Below are 24,783 nucleotides of genomic sequence, written 5' to 3' on the forward strand. Positions count from 1 at the left end.
GGTTCTACCTCCGAACCAAGGTCGGTGCTACCTGGGTCAGTGTCCCAGCTCTTCCTCTCCTTTTGCCACCGCCGTCCTCACTGCGGTCCAGGCCAACGTCCTCTCTCTCTGACAACCTCCTCACTGGCCCCCAGCCCCAAGTCTCGCCCCTTCCACTCCACTCTCCTCACAGCAGGAGGAGGGAGTTCTCTGAATTATCCGCTCTGCCATGCTATCCCTCTGGAACCCTCTGGGGCTCCCTCAGTCCTTAGAACGAAGGTCAAACTCCTGGCAGTTCAGCCCAGACCAGCCTCTTTCACCCACCAAGGCCTCTGCCGAACCTGCCATCACCCGCATGGCCTGGGGCCAGGCAGGGCTGGGTGCTGCTGGGCCGGGGGCTCCCCTGATGCAGAGCTTGTCTCCAGGGCCCGCAGTCCACGGGGTAGAGGGGCCCAGAATGGCCAAGCCCAGTGGGTGAGGGAAGCCCCAGAGTTGAGGCAGAGACAAAGGCTGCCAGAGAGGGCCTGGGGAGCTTACAGAGGATGTGACTGCAGAATGGGGTCTGGGGGAGTCGGGGGAGGGAGGAGGGAGGGCATCCAGGGTGGGAGGGGCTGAGGGCGAGGACCAGGACACCTGTGCGGGAAGGGGCTGCCGGGAGCGCCCGCTGTGTGCCAGGCGCCTCTCTGCACCCCCACAACGTGCAGAGAGCAAGGCTTTGCTGTCCCCATTTTCAAAGGGAGGAAGCTCCGAGTCCCGGGGCCCTGAGAAGGTTTAGGGGCGACACACAGCCCTCATCACACGGGCCGCGTTAGCGCCTCAGGAGGCCTGCTGAGCCCTGGGATGAGTTCCCTTCAACATTCGCTGTCCCACAGTGAGGCTCTGGGGCAGGTGCTTCCTCCCTCCCTCCCTCCTTCCCACCCCTCAATCCGTCTTTCTAAACGGTATCTGCGGGAGTCCCACTCTCCCGCTTCACCCGGCCCCTGCCTCACACACAACACACACTCCCGTTCTGGGGACGCCTGTGCCTAGCGCAGCCCAGTTGTTGGGTGGGCCGCTGGGTGAGGAGGCCAAGGCCCAGAGAGGTTAAACAACTCACCCAAGGTCACACAGCAAGTAAGGAGCAGATCTTATACCTAAATGGGGCACCTGCCCCAGGCCTGCTCCTGCCTGCCTGCCCACTTCCTGCCTTTTCTCTCCCTCCTCCCCTTCCTCCTCTTCCTCCTTTTCATTCTCTCTCCCTCCCTCTCCCTCTCTCTCTCTCTGCCTGATTCTTTGAGTTGAGGGAGCCCCTCCCCTCCCAACAGTTGTGAAAACCCATCGTCCCCCCCAAACAGAAGGGGCCAACAGGGCCCTTAGGCATTCGCCTGGAGTATCAGTTATCCCTGGTTAGTGCAGCCACGTGCGGGAACGAGCCGCCCCGTGTGGGCGGCCCCGGGAGGCGGGCGGGCACGCAGACCCTGCCCCAGCCACGTGAGAAGCACGTTTTCATGGTTTTGTGGTATTTGTTTAGAAAGCTTTCAACATGCAAATGTTGCTCCTGGGTCCCTCTCTGCTGCTGGCCGCTGGGGGTCCTCAGGCCTCTGCCTTCCCTCTCAGGCCTCTGGCTGTCCTTGAGACCACCTCAGCATGAATAGTCAGGGGCCCGCGTTATCTCACAACCCCACCCCCGCGCCGGGCCCACTCTGGGCCTTTGTCAGCGTGGCTCTGTGCGAGGCCAGCAGAGCGGGGGAGGCTGCATGGCTGCAGGCGTCCATGACGGGCCCCGCTTTCCCTTCCTGAAGGCTGAGGCAGGGCCTGGCTTGGAAGAGCATGCCAGGGGCGGGGGTGAAGGGGGAGCTACACCCAGGCCTGTGGGCCCAGAACCCCCAGTCTCCGAGGCTGCAGAAGCGGCTGCCTGCAGTCTGTGGGGCTTGGGGCTGGGCTCACTGCCCTCCCGCCGTCCTCCCTGCACAGGCTTCCTGGACTGGGTCCCCAAGAAGATGCAGCGGGTGGGCTGCGTGGAGCTGCTCAACACGGTGCAGAGGCGCGTCCAGCCGCGGCTGCACGTCTTCGGCCACATCCACGAAGGTCAGTCGTGGGGCGGGGGATGGAGACCACACCTTCCGGGGGGTTCTCACTGGCCCTTTAGTGGTCACCTACCTTTAACCTGGTCACCTCATCCCTCATCTCTACACTGGAGGGAAATGTCCCCTTGTTGTTGATGGGGATGGGGATGGTGGTGATGGTGGTGATGGTGGTGATGGGGATGGTGATGGTGGTGGTGGTGGTGATGGTGGTGGTGGTGGGGATGGTGGTGGGGATGGTGATGGTGGTGATGATGGTGGTGATGGTGGTGATGGGGATGGGGATGGGGATGATGGTGGTGATGGGGATGGGGATGGTGGTGATGGTGGTGATGGTGGTGATGAGGGCGGTGATGATGGTGGTGATGGGGATGATGGTGGTGGTGGGGATGGGGATGGTGGTGGTGGGGATGGGGATGGTGGTGATGAGGATGGTGATGAGGATGTCAATGATGACATCTCTCTGTGTGCTTCCCAGGCATGGAGCTGAGCACTGTATGTGGATTACTATCTCACTTGACCATCCCAGCAGCCTTGGGAGGCGCACCTGTCATTATAATCTATATTTATAGGCGAGAGACCAGGTTGAGTTTTTCCAGAGCTTGCCCCAGGTGTCTTGCCCCAGGTGTCTGAGTGCCGCCTGACTCCCACCCCTCCGGCCCCCTCCCCACTCCAGGGCCTGACCTTATCCCTCAGCCTCGACAGGTGTGTGCTTCCGTTCCAGGGTACGGTGTCATGGCAGACGGGACAACCACCTACGTGAATGCTTCCGTGTGCACCGTGAACTACCAGCCTGTGAATCCGCCCATAGTCATCGACCTCCCCACGCCCCGGAACTCCTGACTGCCCCTGCAGCCCCAGCCCTGCCCGCCCCCAGCCGCTGCACACGCCTGGCTGGCAGCGCGGCCCCCCAACCCGTTCTTCCCCGCAGACAGCCCGTCTGTCCGCAGGGACCTGCCCAGCAGATGAGTTGAGGCCTTGGAATGAGGAATCTCACGCCTGACTTCTGTCACCTGGCGTCGGGACCCTGTGGGTCCCTGTCGGGGTTCTGTGCTCATTACTTTCTTCTGTGTGTACATTCTGTGTGTACCTCGTTAAAGGACCTACCAAGCCCGTGGCCCCGCCGAGTTCGGGAAATGGCCGGATCTTCATCCTTCACCGTGGGACACCTTCGTGGGCTTGGGAGGCTACTGCTATTGGGTGGATTCCGGAAGTTCTTGCACAAAGTCTCCCTCTAATGGAGGGTCTGTGCAGCTGCCAGCCCCAGGGGTGGGGGTGGGTGGGAGGTTCTACGGTCGGGTGCAGACAGCCCCTCCTCCCCTCTGCCCAGGCCCTCCGAGGGAGTGTTCGGGGACATCTCAGGAATTCGGCTGCACCTGGCCAGGCCTGCACGCTGCTGCCTCGGGTCATTCCCTGTGTCCTTCCTGTGGGCAACTGGAGCAGTGGCCAGTGCGTCCCAGGCACTTGCTCGGGGCCGGGGTGGTTTGGGGGTTCGTTCTAGAGCATGAGCCGCTCGAGTGCCCGGGACCAGCTGGAGGGTTTCCAAGCCGTGGACGGCCCCCGGCCCCGCGGGGGCTTTGCTGCTCCGTCTGGCTCAACAGCTTGGAGGGTCCGCGGGCTGAGGCAACCCTGCCACATGTGTGTGCCCATGTGGGTGTGCGCCACACACACACACTCGCACACATGCACGCCCCTCTTGATCCAATGAGTGGGTCCCGTGCTTCTTGTCACCATCCTTGAATGGGATCCGTCCCTCGGCGGGGTTTCCCTTATGTTGTTTGGGTTCCGCCTGGCCTGCCTGCCGCTGAGGACAGCCGAGTGGGTCACGGTCCTTCACGTCCCAGCACCTGCTGGCCCTTTAACGGGAGGTGGCGTGATGCCAGTGGCCCTGGGCCCCAGCAGCTCCACGCAATGGGGCTTCTTTTACGTTTTAAAATCAGAACGGGCTGGGGGCAGGGGTTGGGGCTGAGTCCTGAGGGGGCACCCAGCAGGGCCTGAGGAGGGAGAGGCTGGGGAGTCAGGACAGGCACGTAGGCAGGGCAGGGTTGGGGTCTGTCTTCATGCAAAATTGGAGTGTTTTGGTCATCACAGATTTTTTTACATCAATTTTGATTTTTTAAAAATATTAGATTCAGAGAGTATTATGCATTGTCTTTACAGAGTTTTTTGGTTCCCCCCTTAAACTGTGCTCCCACAGGAGGCCCTGTGCGCCTCGCCCCAGCCCCGGGCCTGGACACCAGCACCGAACAAACGGCCCTTTGCAGCGGCAGTCTCTTCTCGTCCTCAGCCAGTCCTGCAAGGGGGGCGCTGCTGGCCCTGTTTTAGAGATAAAGCGATAAAGGTCAGAGAAGCAAGGTAACAGCCTGAGGGTGTACAGCCCAAGGGGCGGAGGCAGGATTTGAACTTGGCTTCAAATCTCTGGCTTCACGGGCCCCTGCCTTATCACCACCCAAGGCCCCACCCCCCTGCAAGGTGATGTGTGGTCCAAGACCTTTTTTTTTTTAATTTAAGGGTCCTGTTCAGAACCTGTCTGGTTTGTTTCTCAGAGAGAGAGTCCTGAGGTGAGGGACCCAGTTCTCAGAGCCCAGCATCCTGGCACCCTGAGGACCGTGGCCCCTTCCCTGTTCCTGCAGGGCCCCCATGGGACTCGGCCACCATCTGGGGAGCCTGCAGCAGCCCCACGTTGGCGCAGGCCAGCAGGGTGCAGGACTTCCGGAATCCTGTCTGGCCCAGTGGCTCCTGGTCGCCGGGGCTGTTTCCAAGCTCTCAGGGGCCTGGCATGTGTGCCGTGCGAGGTGGAGGACACAGGCCCTTTCAGCCGCCTCCGCTGACTTTCTACGTGGGCCAAGGTCTAGAAACGTTAGAAAAATTTTCCTAAGGTATCTTCAGAATATGGTGTATTTTTATGTGGAAAAGAAGTTGCGAAGGCAGCGGTTACTTATAAAAAATTCACTGAAAGTCCTTGAGGTGTGAAAGCTGGCGGCCTGCTCCTCGGTCAGCTCGGCCTCACTTGGTTGTGGCTGTAGGTTTTTTTTTTTTTTCCTTGTCAAGCATGTCAGACAATAAAGTCTTTGTAAAAAGAAAGAGTCTCTTCTGGGTGTGTCTCTGTGAGTCGTGTGGGGCACAGGGGAGGGGCGGTGTCCCCCCGGGGTTCCTGGGTCCTGGGCAGCTTTCTGAGGCCAAAGACCTCCCTTCCACATGTCAGCGGCTGGTGTCCTCCTGCTTGCGCCAGCTTCCCCGGAGCTGGAGACCCGGGGGACCTCAGAGGTGCTCGGCGTGGGCAGCTCTGTACCCTGTTGTGTTCAGAGAACTGGCGACCTGATTTCCTGAAGCCGAGTGCCTCCAGGTGGCCTTCACTCCGGGCTCTTCCTGGAAGCAGCACGCTCCACCCAGCCCTTGTCGACCTAGGGGTCCAGGTGTTGCCCAGGAAAAGCGCTGGCAAGTATAATGACTCTAGACTCAAAGCTCCCGAAGGTGCAAAAATTCTGCCGTTCTCAACCATCCATGGACTCGATACACCCACCCACTCACCTACCCACTGACCCATCCCTCCACCATCCATCCCTCCCTCCACTCCACACTCACTGAGCACCTCCCACGGGCCTGGCTTGGACTAGGGCGGTGGCAGTGGTGGGGGCAATAGGTTTAGCACCGATGAGGAGTGGATGTGGCGGTGAGGGTGAGGGACAGCCAGGGACGGCAGTGGATGTTGGCTGCCAGTCACGGAGGTGGCGGGAGCAGGGAGAACAGGTTTGAGGAGGGACGCTGTGCTCCGTTTGGGTCTCTTGAGCTGGAGGTGCCCTTTGGATGTGCAGGGAAGGGGTCCAGTGCCAGGGGGGAAATGGACCTGGAGGAGAGAGACACTCTCTGGAGACTAGCATTTAAGGGTCATACCTGAAGCCTTGGGGCCAGCGGGGAAACCTCCCAGAGGGGCGCGCAGAGGGCAGGAGGAGCCGCAGGGCCGACCGCAATGAGGTCAGCCTCCTCCTGAGCCTGTGATGTCACACTGCTCTCTCCCCGCAGAGTTCCCTTCCCCAAGGCCTCGCTGGGGCCTACAACAGCCTGTCCTGGGCCTCGGCTCCCCAGCCGTGGGCCGCCAGGAGGAGCAGCTGGACTTGAGGCACCCCCTGCTGCTACTCTGGGCCAGTGTGCACCAGAGCGGGCTCCAGGGCAGGAGCAGGGCCTCTGTGGCTGCTGCCACCTCTGGTAGCAATGTGGCATTGCAGGGGCTGCTGGAGAGCACCAGGGGCCTGAGGCTCAGTGGAGAAGCTGCGGCTACCCAGCCTCCCGCTCCGCCGCCTTCAGTGTAGACACCTGGGTTCTGACTCACCTGGGATCTGCACAAGTGGTGAAGGCAGGGGGCGCCGGGGGCCTGGGCTCTGGTGGTCCAGCCCTCTGCATTTACTCGCACAGCCACCTTGTCCCAGGTGTCCCCATGGCCTGAAGGGACGACGATGCAGGATGGGGTCCCAGATAACCCTCTTGTTGCCCGGGGCAGAACAGTGGACAGGTCCAGCCAGCTGCCTCCCCACCCAGTCCCTCGGCCCTTTGGTAAGTTCGTTTGCAGGGAGCCCCGCCCCCAGCAGCTCTTTCCCACAATTCAATTCGGCTTCCAGGGACCTGATCCTTGAACCTTTGAACCTCTAAGGGCACCACATTCCGAGGTCTTTTTTCTTCCAGAAGAAAGGAGCCCCCTGAATAAGCTAGTGGAGGCGACACGCTCTGTGGGCACGGGCTTCACCCAGCGCTCCCCCCAACGCCCCCCACAGCCCCCAGCAGGGCCCACACCGGCCTGGCCCGCTGGGGGCTTGTCCTGGAAGGTCTTAGACAGGGCCCCCAAGCCCCTTGAAGGCTGAGACCGCAAAGATCTGCAGGACGCGGGAATCAGGCCCTGTTCTCTGCATGCTCGCGGGGGACTTTGGAAGGCTCCTCTGATCCCAGAGAAGTTGAACCCTTCCTTCCGGTTTTACATGCCTGGGGCCCAGCGAGTGGCAGATGGGGTCAAGTTTGGGGGCCCTGAGGACGAGCAAACCCAGTGTGCAGGGGACATCAGGGAACGCTTCCTGGAGGAAGGAGCCTGGCGGGGCCCTGAACAACAGGAAATGATTTTCCCATTTAAAAAAAAAGTTTTATTTTGAAATGATTTTAGACTTACAGAAGAGTTGTAAAGACACTACAGAGTTCCTCTACACCTTTCACCCCGGCTCCCCTAGTGCTAACGTAACCAGGCACACCTGTCAACCAGGAAATTACCATCGGTGTCACTGTGACACTGTATTCTTCCCTCGGATGTCGACGTTCTTTGATTCCCCTCCTCCCTCTCTTCCGGAATGCCACCCCCGATTCCATGTTGCATTTTGTCATGGTGTCTCCTCAGTGTCCTGTGGTCTGTGACAGCTTCTCAGTCCCTCCTCCATTTTTACAACTTTGGCGGGTTCGAGGCACCCTGGTTGAGCATTTCGTGGAACGGCTTCCTGTTGGGTTTGTCGGACATTCACGACCGGTCGGGGTTGTGCATTCTGAGAACAGTTCTGCTACCAGAATGCTCCCTCACGGGCCCCCTTTTAATCACACGGTTTTTCAAAACGGCTTTTGCAATCCTGCCAGCATGGAGTGAGTTTCCTGGTGGGTCATACCCCCATTGGATTGAGTGTGGTTTCCACTTAAAAAACTTAGCCCTGTGAGGAGGTGCGTGTTGTACTTTTTTTCTACTGTGGTTTTATTTTTTTTAAAAGATTTTATTTATTTATTTTTTAGAGAGGGGATGGGAGAAAGAGAGAAACACCAATGTGTGGTTACCTCTCTAGTGGCCCCTACTGGGGACCTGGCCCACAACCCAGGCATGTGCCCTGACTGGGAATCGAACCACTACCCTTTGGTTCGCAGTCCAGTGCTCAATCCACTGAGCCACACCAGTCAGGGTACAGTTCCCCTTATCTGTGAAGGACAGGCTGCTACAGGATTTCCCCACTCTCTCTCTACGCTTGTCGATGAGTGTGCGTTTCCTGCAAACTCCCCCATCCTTCCCTGACTGTGCCGCGCCTCCTGCTGAGTCTGTCCCAGGCGGTCTGCACCTCTGTGGCTGGTTTTCGTTTTTACCACCTGACGGGGATACAGGGCCTGGCAAGAAGGAGAAGGGGGGATGGCCCTGCCGTCTGGGAGTAGGGTGCTGTCTCTGGGCAATGGCCTTGACCGTGAGGGGCAGCCACTGAACCGGCCCAGGCGGCCAGGTCTGATCCAGCATGCGGAAGCACTCGGGCTCTGATGAATGAAACCTCCCAAAACTCCAAGTTTGTAAGTATTTCAGCGTTGGTGGTTCTTTCGAAGTCTCAAGAATCATTTCTGCTAAGAGTAACATTTTTATTTGCTCAGACAAATGAGGGAGGGGGTCCTGAGGCTCGGGGACAATGTCAAGGCTGCCTGGAGAGGCCGTTCCTGCGGCTGGGGCCCAGGCGTGGTGCCGAGCCCAGCTAAGCACCTGGGAAAATGCTGGCTCAGTGTGGGCCCGGGTCTCGTTTCTGGAGACAGTCTGGGAGGTGTGCGAAACCTCCCGGGTCAGACGATTCCGTTGGTCTTGGGGACTGGCCCTGCGGTCCCCATCTGTCCATGCTGCGCGCACTGCTGTAGGCCCCTACTGGAGAAAGGCCCTGAGGAAGTCGTTGTAGGAGATTTTTGAAGACAGTGTCTTGTCGTAGTATTCCAGAATATGGAAGAACTCCTCCTCCGACAGGTTGATGCTGTACTCTCTCAGGACCTACAAGACAGGAAGGAGGAGTTGGCTTCGCTCGGCGCCATTTAAGGAGGCAGGCTGCCAGGGAGGGGCTGCGGATGCACCCCCTCTGCCCGAGCAGAACACCTCGCCTCCAGCATTGCCCCTCTCTCTCCTTCTCTCTCTGCCTCCCTCTTTCCCCCTCTGACTCCCCCCTCTCTCTCCCCCTCTCCCTCACACACACACACACACACACACACACACACATACACTTTCCTCCCCACCCCCTCTCCCCTGAAGCAACCTGGAGGGAGACAGGCAGGCGCTGAGGATGGTGAAGCCAAACAGGGACACCCCCAGTGACTGTCCCGCCACCACCCAGCCCTGAACTTCCGACCTCTGGACTTCTTCTACAAGGGAGAAGTAAATGCCCACCGTGTTTCAAACGCCCACGGTGTCGAAGCTGTTGCTATTTTCCCCTCCTGTTATACACAGCTGAAGCAAATCCTAATAATAGGCACCCTAGTGCCTAACAACAAACATCACACACCCTCCTGCTGCCGCACCCCGCCTCCGCCTGGAGACTGGGGAGAGTGGCTGGCTGAGAATTTTACTTGACCCCAAAGTACAGACAAATCGTGTGAACTCGAGAGCACAGTGGGCCCCGAGGGCAGGGGACAGGCCTGGGTCCCCGGCTGCGCTCTAGGGCGGGCGGGGGCAGGCCCCTCACTGGTCAGCGTCTAGTGTGGGCCCTGGGGAGTGCAGCCCCCTGCCCACCACCAGCCGAGGTTCGGCTTCCTGGGTGGTTACTGCTGAGAAAAGGTTTTATAGTTCCAGCGGAAGCAGAGGTAACCCCAGGAAGTACATCTTGTGGGGGTGCGTTCCCAGGTCATAAACCAGCGGGTCTTGGCTCAGTTTTTTCTGACAGCGACCTGTGACTTTCAATCTCAGGTTCCGGGCCTGGTGGGGGCGGGGGGGAGGGGTTCCAGGTTATTCTACAGGTGGGGGTTTAAGTCGCCCTCGGGGGTGGCTGTGTCTTCCCTGTGGAGAAACGGAGCAAAGGTCCTGCAAGGCGAAAGCTTCCAGGCTGAGCGAGGCCCCCGTGGGACTCCCTGCAGCTGAGCGCCCCTCTGTGGTGTGCACTCTGTCGTGGGGGCGTAAAAGGCACCCGAGTTCGGCTCCAGAGAGGACAGCTGCTGTGCCTGCCCTGCTTCCCGGAGGGCAGCTGGGGGCTTGGGGCTCCCATGAGGCAGGGCCACATCTACGGGCCCCGAGTAGCCACAGCTGGGACCTCGCTTCAGCACCTCAACGTTTCTGTGCTATTCTGCAGGCCCTGGGAGGCAGACGCAGGCCCTGGGTCTCCCATAGGGGCCAGGGGAAGGCCCGGCGTGGGGCCCAGGGACTGTGGCAGTGGGCTGCGGGGTGGGCACAGAGGGGTGTCCCCAAAGGGGTCCAGAGGCCCTCAGGGAGGAGAACCCAGGCCTGCAGGCGAGGGGAAGCACAGTCTGCCCTTGGTAAGTTGGGAGTCCCGAGGAGGTGGGGTCTGGGACAGCTCCTCACATGCAGGCCTTCAGTGGGGACCAGGGTCCCCTTCTGCGGTCTCCTGGCCACTGGCACTGGGCACCTGCTTCCTGTTCAGAGGCAACAGCCACACGGGAGCTGGGCTCACCTTCCGGAAATCAGCCACTCCGACAAACCCCGTGCTGCCCGCATCATAGGCTTTGAAGGTGCGCCGCATTGGCCGCCAGCAGTGCAAAATTTTGGGCTGAATGCGCAGCAATGCCGCATAAAAGGAAGAAGTCTCAGCACCAGCTTCTTTCTGCAAAACAAAACAAAACAAACCAAAAAAACAAACAAACCAAAAAACTAAGGTTGGGGATGGTGAGAAGAAGCTTTTGAATGTGAAGGATGCAGTGGCCCAGATGCAGCCAGGAGCTCCCCTCCTGCCCCGTTCCCAGGGGCCCTCTCGGCCCCGCCCACGCTCCACTGGCTGGCCCCCGCTGGAGTGGAGCAGGGCCATCCCCGCTGCTCACTACAAGTCTGTGGGTGGGCTGTTGAAAAACCCCGTTCACTTCTGCCTCCCCCCTCCCCCAACCTGGGAGGGAGGTGGCCTCTTCATCCCCACTGCATGGATGGGAAATGGGGGCTCTGAGAGTCCTGATCGGGGCTCTGTTTGCCTCCAACAGCTGACCCCTCTCCCCCCACCCCGCCAGAGTTCCTCTCTGGGCACTGAAGGGAGGGCCAGGCAGGTACCCCGCCAACTTCCAAATAGTTCAAGGAAAAAAGAGATTTCAGTCTGGGTCTCCTAGTAGGTTACTGTAATACACTTTTAAACCCCCCCACAAGTTTGTAATTATATCTAGTAATGAGACAGCACACGGCCCTGTGATTATTTCATTTAGGGGCCATTAGATTGTAAGCAGGACAGCTTAGCGTGTGCAGCCCCAGCGCCTGCCTGACTGCCACCGAGGTGGGCTGTGGGCAACAACGTGTGACATGCTCCGGGAAAGTAATTTTAACACGGCGCCACGTAAAACCAATCAGTGCGGAGTTGAATTGCTTTCCGTTTTACACCGTTTAGCACTTGTGATGGGCACTCGGCAGATTCCCGGTCAGTGGGTCCGCGTGTGTGGGACGCGACGTGTTATTGTAGGTAGTCGGCTAGTTATTAACACAGGGAGGAAGCAGAGGGAGTCAGACATTGCTGAGCAGCATCAGCCAGGGGCATGAGCTTGCTTAGCCAGGAAGCTACAGCTTCACCCACCCCAGGGGATTGCAGCCACAAAGGGGATTAACACCCCTTTCTCCCCCACACAGGGAGGAAGGACAGCTTTTCACGCTCCCTGGTCCACTCGCCCAGATTGGAGGTTGGGGGTGGGGGGAGAACAGCACCCGGGGAGTACCAGTCACAACGGCACAGGGGGAGGTGCTTCTATGAGGCATGCCCAATAGGAGCTAAGATGGTGACCACAGAGGCCTGTCAATCTAGCCTGGGGAAAGACGGGATTGGCTGGGAGGCACACTCATCATGAGCCCGCAAAAGCTTGGGAAGCTGGTTGGTTATTTTGGAAAAGCTCCTGGCCTGTCCTGAGCTCGAGATAACAGAATCCAGTTTAACAAAGAAGCTCGCTCTCTCTCACTCGGGATAGGCGCCAAGCTGGTTCCTTCGCACATTCGCACATTCTCTTCGTGGCGACCACACGGGCCCAGTGGCTGTGCGGACTCCAGGCGCAGGCTCCAGGCCTGGGTACCGCAGCACCGCAGCCGGGAACAGCGCTGAGCTCCCTGCATGGGGACTGGCTGCTTAGTGCTGCCCATGGGCTCCAGAGGACTCAGCTTGAAAATGAAATAGGAACTCTGGACACTGGCCTTTGCCTTGGCCTTGATGAAGACACGGCTGGACTTTTTCCTTGGACAGATGGGGATGGGACACAGGGCAGCCTTCTATTTCCACTCGAATAAATCTTGCCACACCACTGTCTCCTGAACGCAGGCCTGCTTCCCCACTCCCACCGGCAACGAGAGGATGCCGGGCCCACTTGGTCTCCTGTACACACGCAGCCTGGCCCGAGAGAGGGTTCTTCACCCCAGCAGGTGTGACCACCCCAACCAGAGGGCCTCCGCCTCCCTGGCCACTGCCAGAGAAGGCAGCCCCCCAGCCGCCTCCCCCAGGGCGTCTCTGCTGCTGGAGCCTGCAGAGAAAGCCCCCATGGGACCAAAGAAATGGCCCTTTTAGCTCCTCTTCGGGGAGACAGCTGGCCCGAGCTTCTCCCCCTGTGCCCTGGGGATGGGACAAGGACAGGATGGACAGGGGGGCAGGGACTCTCTCCTCTGAAAGGGGCTGGGGGAGGGGACGTGGCACTGCCGGTCAGTCACACCCAGGTAGCCAGGGCGGCCGATGACAGGACTATTCTGAACCACTGGAGTGTCGCTGCAGCTGGGTCTGGGTGGCAAGACGGAGCACACAGGAGGTGGGCTGGCTCCCAGCAGGGGAGCAGTCTCAGCTGGACACTCTGCCCTGGCCTGCGCCCCTGTGAGGGCGAACAGTGGGCAGGAGGCAGCGCAGCCTCTACCCGGGGCCAGGCTCCGAGCAGGGCCCTGGGGCGCTCTTTTTACCCAGCCCCCTTTGAAGGCCCCTAGAAGCCAGCAGACCCCCCTGTCATTTACGGCAGGGGAAACCGAGGCCCAGAGAGGCGGAGGAAGGCCAGAGCCAGCAGTTCCCGGTCCCCTGAGGATCTCAGGAGGACGGCCTTTCCTGTGCTCACAGGAAACCGAGAGAGAACAACTGTCCTAAGCTGCTCTGCGTCACTCGGCCGGACCCTTGGAGGCGGGGGGCTCCTGCCTGTCCAGCCTAGAAGCCGCGCTGACGGGGCGCTTGGTTCTGCGCACAACGGTGACTTTCGTGACCCTGGAGCTTTCTGTGGAATAAACTGCTGCGGGCTGGCCCCTCCTCACTCTGCCGGGGCTGGTGCGTGGCAGGGACTGAGGGGAGGTGGTTGGGCCGCCCCGCACCTCTGACTCTGCCCAGGTGCCCAGGTGGGATCGGCTGTGTTTGCTCCTCAATCCACAATGCCAGCTGTACTCCTCACTTAACGTGATGTACCTTCATTCAACGTGACAGAGGTGGACTCTGAGCCTTTGAAAAGGCTCAGAGTCCACCTGAAGAAAAGCCTTTTCTTCCCCTTCATGTTTTGGATAAAACTCGAAAAGGTGAGTCAGGGAAAACACTGGTTGAAGGTGAGAATCAAAATGACAAATGATTGAGAAAAAAGCTAAAAATCCAAAGAAAACAGTGTCCCCCAGTTGTTATTTAAGCATCTTTAGGTTCTAATTCCTCTTCCAAGAAACAAAGAGAAAATCGTGTGGGTATAGTTTGTGTGAGAAAGAGGGGGGACCCCCCCGCCTCCCACCACACCTGGGGGCAGCGTCTGGCCTGTCTCCGGTGGCTGCTGAATGGATGCACACACATCACGTTTAAGTTTAAAATGTCTCACTTGGCTGTGACCCCACCCCCACCCCGGCTTTGCCCTTCCAGTTGACCCGCTGGTCCCCGCTCCCAGTGCCTCGTATGAGCAGCTGGCTTGTTGCCGTTTGCTGTACAGAAGTTCCTGGGGGCTCTGGGAAGAGCCCTGACAACCAGGTGTCTCCCACTGCGCGAGTCTGAGAACTTGGGACTCAGGCGATTGGTCCCCGGTCTTTGCATCATTGCCAAGAAAGTAAATTTTGAGCTGTTGCGTGTTCCCAAAGCCTGACGGAGAGGCCTCACCTTCACCCGCAGCCATCCCCTCCCGGATGCGAGCTCCCAGACAGGCGGGTGGCTGGCTCTGGGCCCAGTGGCTGGGCCCCCAGCGTTCACGGGCTTGCCTGGACACTGCCTGGAGCCGGGCGGGTCTGACTAAGGGAGGGAGGGGGCAGCAGAGGACTGTTTCACCAGGTCATGGACACATACCACACGTGTTCACACACATCCCACACATGTGTGCATGCATGTTCACGCCACAGAATGTGATGTACACTCACACTGTACATGTACATACCATACACGGGTGACATACGGACGTGTGTGCACAGAGGGAGACTGAGCGGGGGTCCGAGGGGAGGTGGCAGGGAGGCTGGGGACATCAGACAGGCGTGGTCCTCCCCGGCCAGTGGCCCCACCGGCGTCTCAGCACCACGGCGTCCCCCTCTTGCACAGAGCGGGCTCGGAGCAATCAGGGCCCCCTGAGCCCCAGCCCCAGGCGCTCCCTGGGGAGAACCTCGTACCATCTTGTGGGCGTTCTGGATCCTCATCCTCCGCACCAGCGAGGTCTCCTTGGCCTTCAGCAGCAGGATGCAGCTCTGCAGGAAGTCGCAGTACGCAAAGTCCCCGTTGCCCTTCAGGTCGTACTTCACGAGGAGCTGCTGGCACTCCTCTTGGCTGATGTCCAGGCTGAATTTCTCCACGAGGGCTAAAGACGGAAGTGTCAGCTCAGCGGTGGCAGTCTGTCCACACATCCGCTCACGCACGCACTCACTCACTCATCGCGTGCGGAGGCCTTCGCTTCGAGACCCTCAGACACACAAACCGGGGTGCCCGTGATGAACTATGTGCGGTAGGGAGGGAGGGGGACCCACCTCCTGCCGCCCCCACCATCCTGGCGTTTGCCTGCTGTCCTGGTTTTACGTGGTCCCCACTGCTGTGGTCACAGCAGAGTGGACAGTGTGCTGCGTGAGCTGTGACCGAAGAGTGGGCAGGGCGAAGGCAGATTTGGGGAGGGGTGTTCCCTGGGCGGGACCTTCAGAGTCAGGGCGGAGCCTGGAGGAGGGGCGGGGCACCTGGGGCAGGGTGTGTGATTGAATTCAGACTGAGCCTCCCCACGTTTTGAGTTTCCGTGAAGGTGACGACCTAAAACATATAAAGCCTGACGTGCGTGGACCCCCCTTGAGAGACAAGTGGCCTGCAAGGCCAGGGTTCAAGTCTGGCTTTTTGGTTAGAGTCACGCCGATACCACATTGGTGGCCCTCCCCTGCTAGAGGCGGGCACACATGGGTGTCAGAACACCCATGCCCAGCCCCACTCTGCACCCGCTCTCACGCTCAATTCATGGACCAGTCACGAAGCCCAAGCCGCTTCGTGAGGCTCATAATGAAAAAGAGACTTAGGTAGCATCAGATTTCAGCTTAAGGTGAATACACTGAGCTTCCCATTTGACATCATAAAAGCAACAAAGTGTCAAGGAGCAGAATGCTATGTTACTAACTATTGACGCTAATGAGGAAAACCAAGGCAAGCAGACTGGATAGGAATGATGCCATTAAGCCGAGCAAGTGCAGGCTGAGACGAGGCCGTGCGTGAGCAACAGAGGTTCCTCTGCCCCGCAGAGAGGATACGCTGCCTGGGACACGCTGCCCGGGACACGCTGCCTGGGACACGCTGCCCGGGACACGCTGCCCAGGACATGCTGCCCGAGACACAGGGGGAGATGGAAGCGAAGGGAGCTGTCCAGCACGAGCCTTTGACGCTCTGGCTTGCACAGGCCGTCAGCAGTGCATAGAACACAGAGTGACTTTTGAAAATTAATAATTTTTTTTACAGCACTACTAAAGTCAGACAAGCCTACTGCATAATGGGCTGATGGCTTAACCAAGTTCATGGTTAAAAAGAGAAAGCAGCGACGATGATAAGGACAACCGCCCAAGTCAGGGTTCATCCTGCTTAAGTCAAAAGAAATAACAAAAAAACAAGTGGGGCTCCAATAGGCATCAAACCCAGCAAACCTGTCACAGCAAATCAATGTATCAACATTTGGTTATCACCGATTTCATGTTTTTGTATTTAATTTGTGCGTTTTGGAGTACTGTTCACTACAGGGGTTTACACGTTGTTTCATCTGGGTGTTTTAAGCCGTGGTTATCACAAAAGTAACTTATATGAATAAGAGGGGTCCTCAAGAAAGTCATTTTCCTAAACGAGGGGTCTAGCTGTGGGTCGAGGGGGGAGCCAAGGCCACCGTCAGCAGAGGAGAACAGGGGCGGTCTGTCTCCCTGGGGTCAGAACGCCGCACAGACAGGACGCAGCAGCTGGTGGATGTGTAGACGGAACTGGTGTGATTGGAAGGGGTTACTGAACTGACAGCAGCGAATGGAGATGAGCTGTGTGGGTGGCGGGCCTGCGTGTCCCCAGCCGCCCCCGCTCTCCACCTGCCCCCTCCTCCCTGCCAGGCTGTTAACATTCCCACGCTGCCCAGAGGCCACAACCAGGTCTGTGCCCGCTGACGCCGAGAAGCACGTGGGTGTGGACTGTGTGGCGGGGGGCCGGCGGCTGGGAGGCATTGCTCCTCAATACTGGTGTTTGTCAAGGTGCCCAGCCTGCCATTGCCACCAGACGCTCCCCGTTGTTCCAAGGGACCGGGCTTGCAGTGGGAGGTGAGGCTGTGTCACCCAGGGCCAGAAGCAGAACCCACCCAGAAACTCGGCCGCGGTGATGGCCCCGCGCCGGTGCGCGTCCCGCTCCTTGCACTCCTTCAGGAGCTCCCGCCAGCAGCCCTGGATCGTCCTCCGCAGCTTGCGCTCGATGGGCTCACAGTTCTGCAGCAGCGGGGTGCCCGGCACCGTGCCCGCGCTGGCGGGCGTCTGTGGGACGGAGAAAAACCACCTTTAACCGGAGGGGTACAATGGGAGGAAGAGTGACAACCCACAGGTGCCCCTCAGGCTCAGGGCTCCACGACTCCACAGGCAGCACCGCCTCAGAAGTAACACGGAAAGCAGAACGTAGAGGGCGATGCTGCGGCTAAGCTTTATTCCCATCGGTGGGCTGGCTTTGTGCGGAACTGCAGTAACTAAGGCAGTTCTGGAAATAAACGTGTGGCCAGGATTCAGATCTAGAGAGATGCGAACTCAGTATGTTGCTGGTGTGTGTGAAGTGACAACGACATGGTATTCACCAGAGGAAGAGTCTCATTAAAGAAAGGGACTCACTGTGACTGGCATGGGACGTCCACCTGTACCTGGCCACAGGAGGTGGGGTGCCCTGAACGTCTGCGGGCCCAGGACGAGGCTGCGCCTGTGTCGCATTTTCCGTTAGAAACACAGAATGAATTGAGTCTAGCCCAGGTGACCCCTGAACACCTGCTCGACCTGCGAACTGGGCTGAATTCCTGGGCTTTCTGCCAAACCCTGGTCACCTGTACCCCACCCCCCAATCTACGGCAGAAACGTAGCTGTCTTCCTGGGTTCTCCTCCCTTCCCCGCCACCCTGCTCACTCTGCCTCGAAGGCACACCAGTGTCTGGTCACTGGCCACCAGCTGCCCTGGCCGGCTGTCCCTGCCACCTGGCGCTGGGCCATCAGCGCCTCTCGGGGATAGCGGCCTCTACTGCCTCCACATCCCTGCCTCTGCCCACCTGCCCCCACCACACCTAGCACAGGTCTCTCCCCCAGGGTCTTTGCAGAGCCACACAGAAGGAAGTTTGAGTCACCCCGGGCACAGACCCCTGGGCGGCTCCGTGGGTCGCCCTCGGAGGGTGAGCCCCAGGCCCGAGTGAGTCTCCTGTGGCTGCTCTAACAGGCCTGTGTCCTAGGGGGCTTAGAACAATACTCGATTTCGCTCGATTAGAACGCTCGATTTCCTTGCAGTTCTGGAGGCCGGAAAGGAGTCTTACTGAGAGCTAATGTCCAGCAGGGCCGCGCCGCTCCGGGGACTGGAGGGGAGACTCCATCCCCGCCTGGTCTGGCTGCTCGGGGCCCCACGCTCCGTGACCAGGGCCCTTCGCACAGCTGCCAAGCCTGCAATGTCTCAGGTTGTATCCTTTGGATAAGCTCCCCACCACCGCCCCCGTGCGCCCCACTTGAGGGCTGCTGTGACCACCTTGGGCCCACCGGCTGGGCCGGGATGGTCCTGTCCTAAATCAGCTGATTAGCAACCCCCTTACCACCTGCCACCGTGACCCCCGTTGCCAGGCAAGGTGACCTCACGCTCCTGGGGACCAGGGCATGGACATAGTGTGGAGCTTCTGACAGCCCTGCTGCCCTACTCACCACCTTTAACTTGCTCGACATGCATCATGCTCACTGTTGCCTGCCCGTAGTCCCCCATGAGACTGCGCCCTCCATGAGGGCGGGGACCTCTGCTCACTCTCAGCCCCAGGGAGGACCCCGCGCCTCCCCGGTGTGCCGGAAGTGAGTGCCCATCGAGTGGACAAATGATCACTCTCCCTCTGCGTGCTTACCAGGCACGAAGCATGTTACGCACATGGTTGGGACCCTCTCCCCCACCCTCCTCGGACTCTGCCATCCTTGAGGACAAAGGAGGAGCCTTGGTGAGGCTGCCCCCTCCCCTATCCCAGGCCTGCTGCTCAACCCGGGGCCAGGGCTGTGCAGTTAGACAGGCTGGGGTTAGAAACTGGGTCTCTGTGTCTAACTGGGGGACTCTGAGCACATGAGGGAGCCTCTCAGAGCCTCCGTGTCCTCCCCTGTGGATGGGTGTGACCAGCCTTCTGGGGACACTCAGCAGGCGGCCCCGCCCACAGGGGCATCTACTCAGGCATTTGCTTTCCAGCTGAGGAAGCCGGCAGCCCCTGCCTCGCCTTGCACTCCGTTTCCTGCCTCCAGTCCTCCTTACTCTTCCCTTCCACCTGCCACGCCTCTTTTCTACCCCACCCTACCCCCTTTTCCTCACACCTACCTCCCCCTTCAGGCAGGTGAACACTGGGGACCTGCCAGGGGACTCCTCTCCTGTGGCCCCCAACCAAGGCTCACCTTATGCCATCTTCTCAGTCACCCCCACCCTGTGGCAACACAAGAGACCCTGCCCAAGGGGACTGTGGGCTTGGTGCAAGGTGCCGGGCGACACCCAGGGACAAGAACTCACACAGAGGTGGCTCTGTGCTTTCATCCCCACTTTCGGGTCTCGGGTGGATGGCGACCCCGCAGACCTGCCTCCTCCAGAGACGTTGGGGACCTCGCTCCCTCTCTGGGCCTTAGCCGAGTCGCCAGTGGTCGGTGGGGTTGCCACTTTCTCTGAATTGAACCTGCTCAGGAAGTCCAGGTACTTCAGCCGCCCCTTGGCGTCGACTGGCATCTCGCCCCAGAGCCTGTCGAACTGGTGAAGAAGCAGAGGCGTTTCCCCAGAGTTAGTGTGGGGCCCCGCGGGATCTGCCCCGGCGCGGGCGTGGAGCGGGATGAGCACAGGGAAGGCAGTGTGCACGGCCCGAAGCCCACGGCAATAAAACAAATTGAAAAAGAAAAAGCCCATTCGCCCTCCTTGGGTGCAAGCCCCGGGAAGCCTCAGGAAGCCTTGGGAACCCCGAGGATGTGAAGACAGGAGGGTTACTCATGGCTTCCGCAGACGGTTTTTAATTGAATCGGGCCCTCCGTGCGCAGTGTACGGCCATTAAATCTTGTGATTAGCCACAGTGCCTGAGCGGCAGTGCCTACGAACCTTTTAGGGGACAATGCAAATCAAACCTCCGCCCACCGTGGTCTGGGGGCAGCCTGGCGGGACTCTCCCCTCCTTCTGCAGGCACCCTGGGTTCCACTCCGTGTTTGCCTGCACGATTTGTTTCCCCTAAGGACAAACAGTGCCTTCTCACAAGATGGGGGGGGAGGCATCTGGAAAGCTGGAGGGAGGTTTGTGGCTTTGCTTCGGTGCTGTGTGATGTCATAGCTGTGTCAGAGCCACACACAGCACTGATGTGGGACAATGACCCAGTGCACCCCGAACAAGCCACTTCTGATGACTTTAGGGCTTTATGGGAGGCAAGAGGAAGGGTCACGTGCTTGCAAATGGCTTCTTATTGCCCCTAAGGCCCATTGGGCCCCGGTCTCCAGCACAAGTTGGGAGAGCAGCAGCCGCCTTGCCCCCTGGCAAAGGGAGGGACCGTCCCTGCCCTTCCCACGCACCTGGCTTTGGCCAGAAACCCAAGCTGCTCTGGGCTCCGCTGGGGTTTCTCTAAAGCAAATGGAAAGGGACCAGGCCCAGCTCAATTTGAAGTTCTAGAAATGGAGTTGTGAGGGGTGAGGGAGGGAGGGAGCATGTGCCAGGCCCTGAGAGGGGGAAAGCGTTCGCTTAGGACAATATTCCCAACGCATGCCACTCGACCCAGAAGGTCGCGGGCTAAGTGACCCAGGCAAAGAGAAACAGAGGGGCCGCAGGGGCCCCGGCTTGCTGTTTTCCAGCCTATACTCAGCAGCCTGCTTCCCAAATATAGCACCATTTTTGCTAATTGCCACCCAACGGAAGCCGTCATACTTATGCCAGACTGGTGCTCTTGGTGCTGCCGCCTGCCTCGGAGATGTGTCTGCGTATTTTTGGAAAGCAGAATTTAAAAATAAGTGCTTGATGTTGTTGGGGGCGGGACTTGATGTGCTGGGGATGGCAGAGCTTTCTTAGAGGACAATTAACATCAAAATTCTCTGTCCTGAACGCCAGATATGAAAGAGCATCGTTAATTTCCATCTATAATTAGAGTGTACTTTTACTCAGTTAGAGTAAATGGAAAACCTTTATTAGTGAGACCTGTATTAGTTGGCCCTGTAGAATAATAAATGTGACTGTATTAATTTGAAAGGCTTCTATCCATTTATAGCAACACAGCAGTGTTTGGTGCTCTGAGGAACAGAATCACTTGGGAATGGCATTTTATTTAGCAAGAGTGATCACAGTGCCTAAGGAAGGTGATGCTTTAGGAAAGGGGAGTCTGATGCTCATCCTCCTAGTGTCTTTAACAATTTCATTCTCTTTGGGTGATGAGTCCACTGGCCTAGTTAGGGGTGAGGCGGGTGTGATGCTCACCCCGTCCTTTCCTCCAAGCTCAGGTCTCATTGGACGAACGTGTGCTTGGAGGAAAAGGTGACATCTCCACCCCGGGGGCCTGCAGGGAGCTCCTGGGCTGGGCCTGAGCAGAGCCACTTTCCTGAGTACTTTGGATTTCATTTTGTCACCTGAATTGTCCTCTGCAGATGGCGCATTGACGCATCTGAGAACCGGTGAGGGCCGTGGCAGGGCATTTTCTGGGGTGAAGGGAAATCCTCTCTGGTGGTTGGATCACCGGTGCTGGGCTCGAGGGGGTGGGCCGGGCGATGAGGACCCTGCACCAGACCCTGTCTACTCCTGTCTCTGTCCCCACAACCTCAGCTCTCTGATGGGCTCAAGAAAAGTTGTGATTTTGTAGATATTTGGCTATTTCTCATGGTTAGGAGGGGAGTGGCACTCTCTTTCCTGGGGACAGTGGAGATAGCTGGGGGCGGGCATGTCACCAGCATGCCTGGGACAGTAGCTCCAGAGCACTGGAAAGCCCAGCAGCAGGACCAGGAGAGGGGGTGGGAGCTGGGGAGGGGCAGAGCCACCCGCAGGCCCCTGTCCCCGCTCCGGTGGGGGAGGGACTGGCCGCTCTGGACCACAGAAGCCCAGGGATCTTGACTTTAAAAATGAAAGTGGTATTTCTGCACCCAATTGAAACGATGCAGCTCGTACCTTTTACCTAAACAGGAGGCTCCTGGGAGGGAGTCTTCAGTAAAATTTGCAACAAAACCACCTCCCGACTTAAAAGAACGCCCTTCAAATATTTTTAAAACCACAAACCACGGACTGTCCTAAACTCTCTACACCGCGGGGAAGGCTGCCCGCCGCTCGCCCACCATGCTCAGGGCGTGCGTGGACCAGGCTCACTCTCACTTGTTCGTCCGTGAGGATCTGGACGTGGCGAGTACAAACGGCCCTGAACTCGTCCCTGGACACGGTGCTCGCTTTCAAGGTGTCGAAGTTCTCAAAGTCCTGGGCGATGGCGTGGTAATGGGCGTTCACGGCTTTGTGGAGCCGGGCCAGGGTCCCCTGGCTCGCCATTTCCTTTGGAGACTTGGGCGGCGAGCCTCTGGGCATTTTCTCGGCCCACTCAGAGGCAGTCTGGGCAAAGAGAATGGAAAATAGATCTATTTAGTAAGTGACAGATCGCCCCTGGGCTCTGGGCCTGTCGCCCCTAGCAGGTCCCGGCTTAGGGAGAACGATGAGCCGGGGACAAACGTGGTACCACCGTAGGTCTGAGCAGCATGAAACGTGGGCTGGAATGCAGCCGCCATAAAGGAGGAGCAGGAATGGGCCCTGCCGGGCAGATCGACGGGCCGGCCAGGCCCCGGGAGGTGAGCCTTCTCCTCACATCCACCCACCCACTCGGCCTGTCCTCTGGTTCACTTAGCACACACGCGTACACTCTAAGCGCCTGCTCTGCGTGGTAAGGGTCTCAACAGGGACATGCCCGCGGACCGCGCTCGTTTCCGGACACCAAGGAGCTACGCACAGCAGTTAGAATCAGGAGGGCGGGTGGGTGGCTGCCACGACACAGTGCTGCCTTGGCTGAGAGGTCCCTGAGTCTGAAACTTTCCCCAGCCTGAAGGGATTTAATCCAGGAGAGTGCGGGCCCACCCTTTGCCTCTCCTGGGTAGTGGACACCTGGGTGTACGGAAGTGCCATCAGGGCCCGTGACGCTGTCCGTGGTGCTGGGGAGCCAGAAAGAGGGACAACGTCTGCCCAGGGGCACTGGGGAGAGACCAGGCTCCCTGATGGGGTTGGGCTTGGGAGACTGCAGCTCTGAGTCCTCAGCCTCCTGCAGGGAGACAGAGGCTGGGGCGTGGGCAGGGCGGGGGCACAGCCCTAGCCCCCCATGCACGTGCTGCTCGGACCTGTGCTTGCTGCGTGGGCAGGTCAGTGCCTCAAGGGAGGGTGGGCTCCTGGAGAACCCAGCAGTGACAATGCATGACAGCTGACACCGCACCTGGGTGTGTTCTGAGATGGGAAGCCCAAAGTGACCACCGGCCACAGCACCAACCCTCAGGATGCTCCGGCACCATGCTGAGACCCTGACGGGACCGCCACATCTCACCCCCAGCTGGTGCTGAAACTCGGTCACAAGGCACTTCCAGCAGTTCCACAGCAAGCTAAGCCTTACGTCAGCCCCCTCCAGGATAGAGCAGGACACTGCTTAAGGAGAGCGTAGTGAACACGGCGGGACTGTCCTCATAAACGTGCACACACACGCCGCCACGCACACTGCAGCCCACCACATCCTACACCACCCGAGAGTCACGAAAGCTTTGAAATATGTCCACTTGGGGCCATTTGCAAGGTAAAGAAATACCTTTCCTTTTGATTCTAGGAAATAAAAGTGACGTTACTGATGCATCTTACGCAGTTTCAAACAGCTGACAATGCCCCCCACAGCTACGCACATGGGCACATCCCTAACCACCCACAGGGGGACCGCTTCTGGACGCAGAGTCCCACCCCAGGCACCCCCTTACACTCATCAGGTGGACAGAACTGGGCAGAACATGGGTGGACGAGTGCAGCATGGGGTGGGGGGTCCTGAGTCTGAGTCTCGGCCCTGCCTCTCACCGGTGGTGGGAGCCCCCACAAGCCCTTTTGTCAGCACGCTCCCTCCTCTGGCCAGGAGGAGCGCTGGCGAACGCACGGGAGATGAGGCAGGGGAGTGCTCTTGGAAAGTGTTAAAATAAGAACCGGAAACCCTATTATTCTAACTACAGATCTGGGAGAATTCTGAGTAGCATGGGCAAGCTTTGGGGAGTATGTTAGAAACTCCAGAGGAAACTGAATAGTTTTCTAGCAAAATAAGGATTACTAAATTTAACTTAAGAACTACAGAGGCCTGAATAGACAGGCAGCAGAAGAAACTGATGAAGCTGTTAAAAGATCGACCACCCATCATTAAAAAGGTGTCAAGCCTAGCTGACTTGAAGGGCCAGCTATGTCTTTGAAAAGGGAAAAAAAAAAGGATCATTTTTACATTAGCCAAACCCTTCCAGATCACGGGAAGGGACATCTAGTATTCCAACTCATTGTTGATTACCCTAATACCTGCCAGGAAAACATGATAAAGAAAACACTTGAAGGGGAAAATATAAACCAGTCAAATGCATAGACATTAAAAATGTTTGAAACATTAGAAATATTTCGCACCATATTTAAAAACAGCACACCAAGTCCAACTAGGGTTTACTCCCAGCATAAGAATGCTCGAGAATGAGCAAATCCTTCAGCTCCTTACATTAGCAGAGGTCACAGGTCAACAGATGGCAGAAAGGTGTTTGTCAAAACCCAGCAGCCACTCCTGGTAAAAACAGGGTAGACCAGGGTAGAAAGAGCTGCGGGCACAGGACAGGTGGGCGTCCTCTATGTGACACTCTCACCCTGCCGTCCGCCGTCCGTTCTCCGCCGTCCGCAGAGGTGTAACATGGGCGGTGGCGGAGAGCGTTGGCGCCCGCCATCTGTTCTCCCGTGCACGGGTCCAGAGGCTCCCGGTGCAGACAAAAAGCACGGATGAAATGCACGGTTTTAACAGAAACCGAGGTCGAAGAAAAAGCAGAGTTATCCTCACTTGTGGGTCTGGGTCCTACGGCTGGAAAATCCCCAGTCAGGGAGGTGGCCGGGTAGCCTCTAAAAGGCAAGGCCGCTTTCCACAGTGATCACCACTCGTTAGAGATCGTCTCGTGGGAAACTCCTCGTCATGTTAACGGCGAGGCTGCCGAGGGCCTTGGGACCAAC

The 24,783-nt window shown here is 58.5% G+C and overlaps 2 protein-coding genes across 11 annotated transcripts in view; one reads left to right on the forward strand and one right to left on the reverse strand.

Moving 5' to 3' along the window:
- Positions 1-3,311, forward strand: part of MPPED1 (metallophosphoesterase domain containing 1) — a 58,160-nt gene extending 54,849 nt beyond the window's left edge. The window contains exons 6-7 of the mRNA XM_053920676.1: positions 1,933-2,046; positions 2,767-3,311. Coding sequence (XP_053776651.1) covers positions 1,933-2,046; positions 2,767-2,885 — 233 coding nt within the window. The 3' untranslated portion in view covers positions 2,886-3,311. The remainder of the gene's footprint in view (positions 1-1,932; positions 2,047-2,766) is intronic.
- Positions 3,312-7,223: 3,912 nt separating this feature from the next.
- The window catches only part of EFCAB6 (EF-hand calcium binding domain 6), a 166,845-nt gene continuing 149,285 nt past the window's right edge, over positions 7,224-24,783 (reverse strand). For 9 of the 10 annotated variants that reach the window (XM_045187052.2, XM_071221106.1, XM_071221105.1 and 6 more), the window contains 6 exons: positions 21,904-22,131; positions 19,099-19,329; positions 16,695-16,863; positions 14,515-14,699; positions 10,421-10,570; positions 7,224-8,796 (listed from right to left, as the gene is read on the reverse strand). In XM_045187052.2, the coding sequence (XP_045042987.2) occupies positions 8,674-8,796; positions 10,421-10,570; positions 14,515-14,699; positions 16,695-16,863; positions 19,099-19,329; positions 21,904-22,131 (1,086 nt within the window). In that variant the 3' untranslated portion in view covers positions 7,224-8,673. Of the gene's footprint in view, positions 8,797-10,420; positions 10,571-14,514; positions 14,700-16,694; positions 16,864-17,208; positions 17,294-19,098; positions 19,330-21,903; positions 22,132-24,783 lie in introns of those variants that run through there. The other variant, XM_071221104.1, reaches the window with a different exon arrangement.

Source organism: Desmodus rotundus, chromosome 3 (genome assembly GCF_022682495.2).
Source record: "Desmodus rotundus isolate HL8 chromosome 3, HLdesRot8A.1, whole genome shotgun sequence".
Lineage (NCBI taxonomy): Eukaryota > Metazoa > Chordata > Mammalia > Chiroptera > Phyllostomidae > Desmodus > Desmodus rotundus.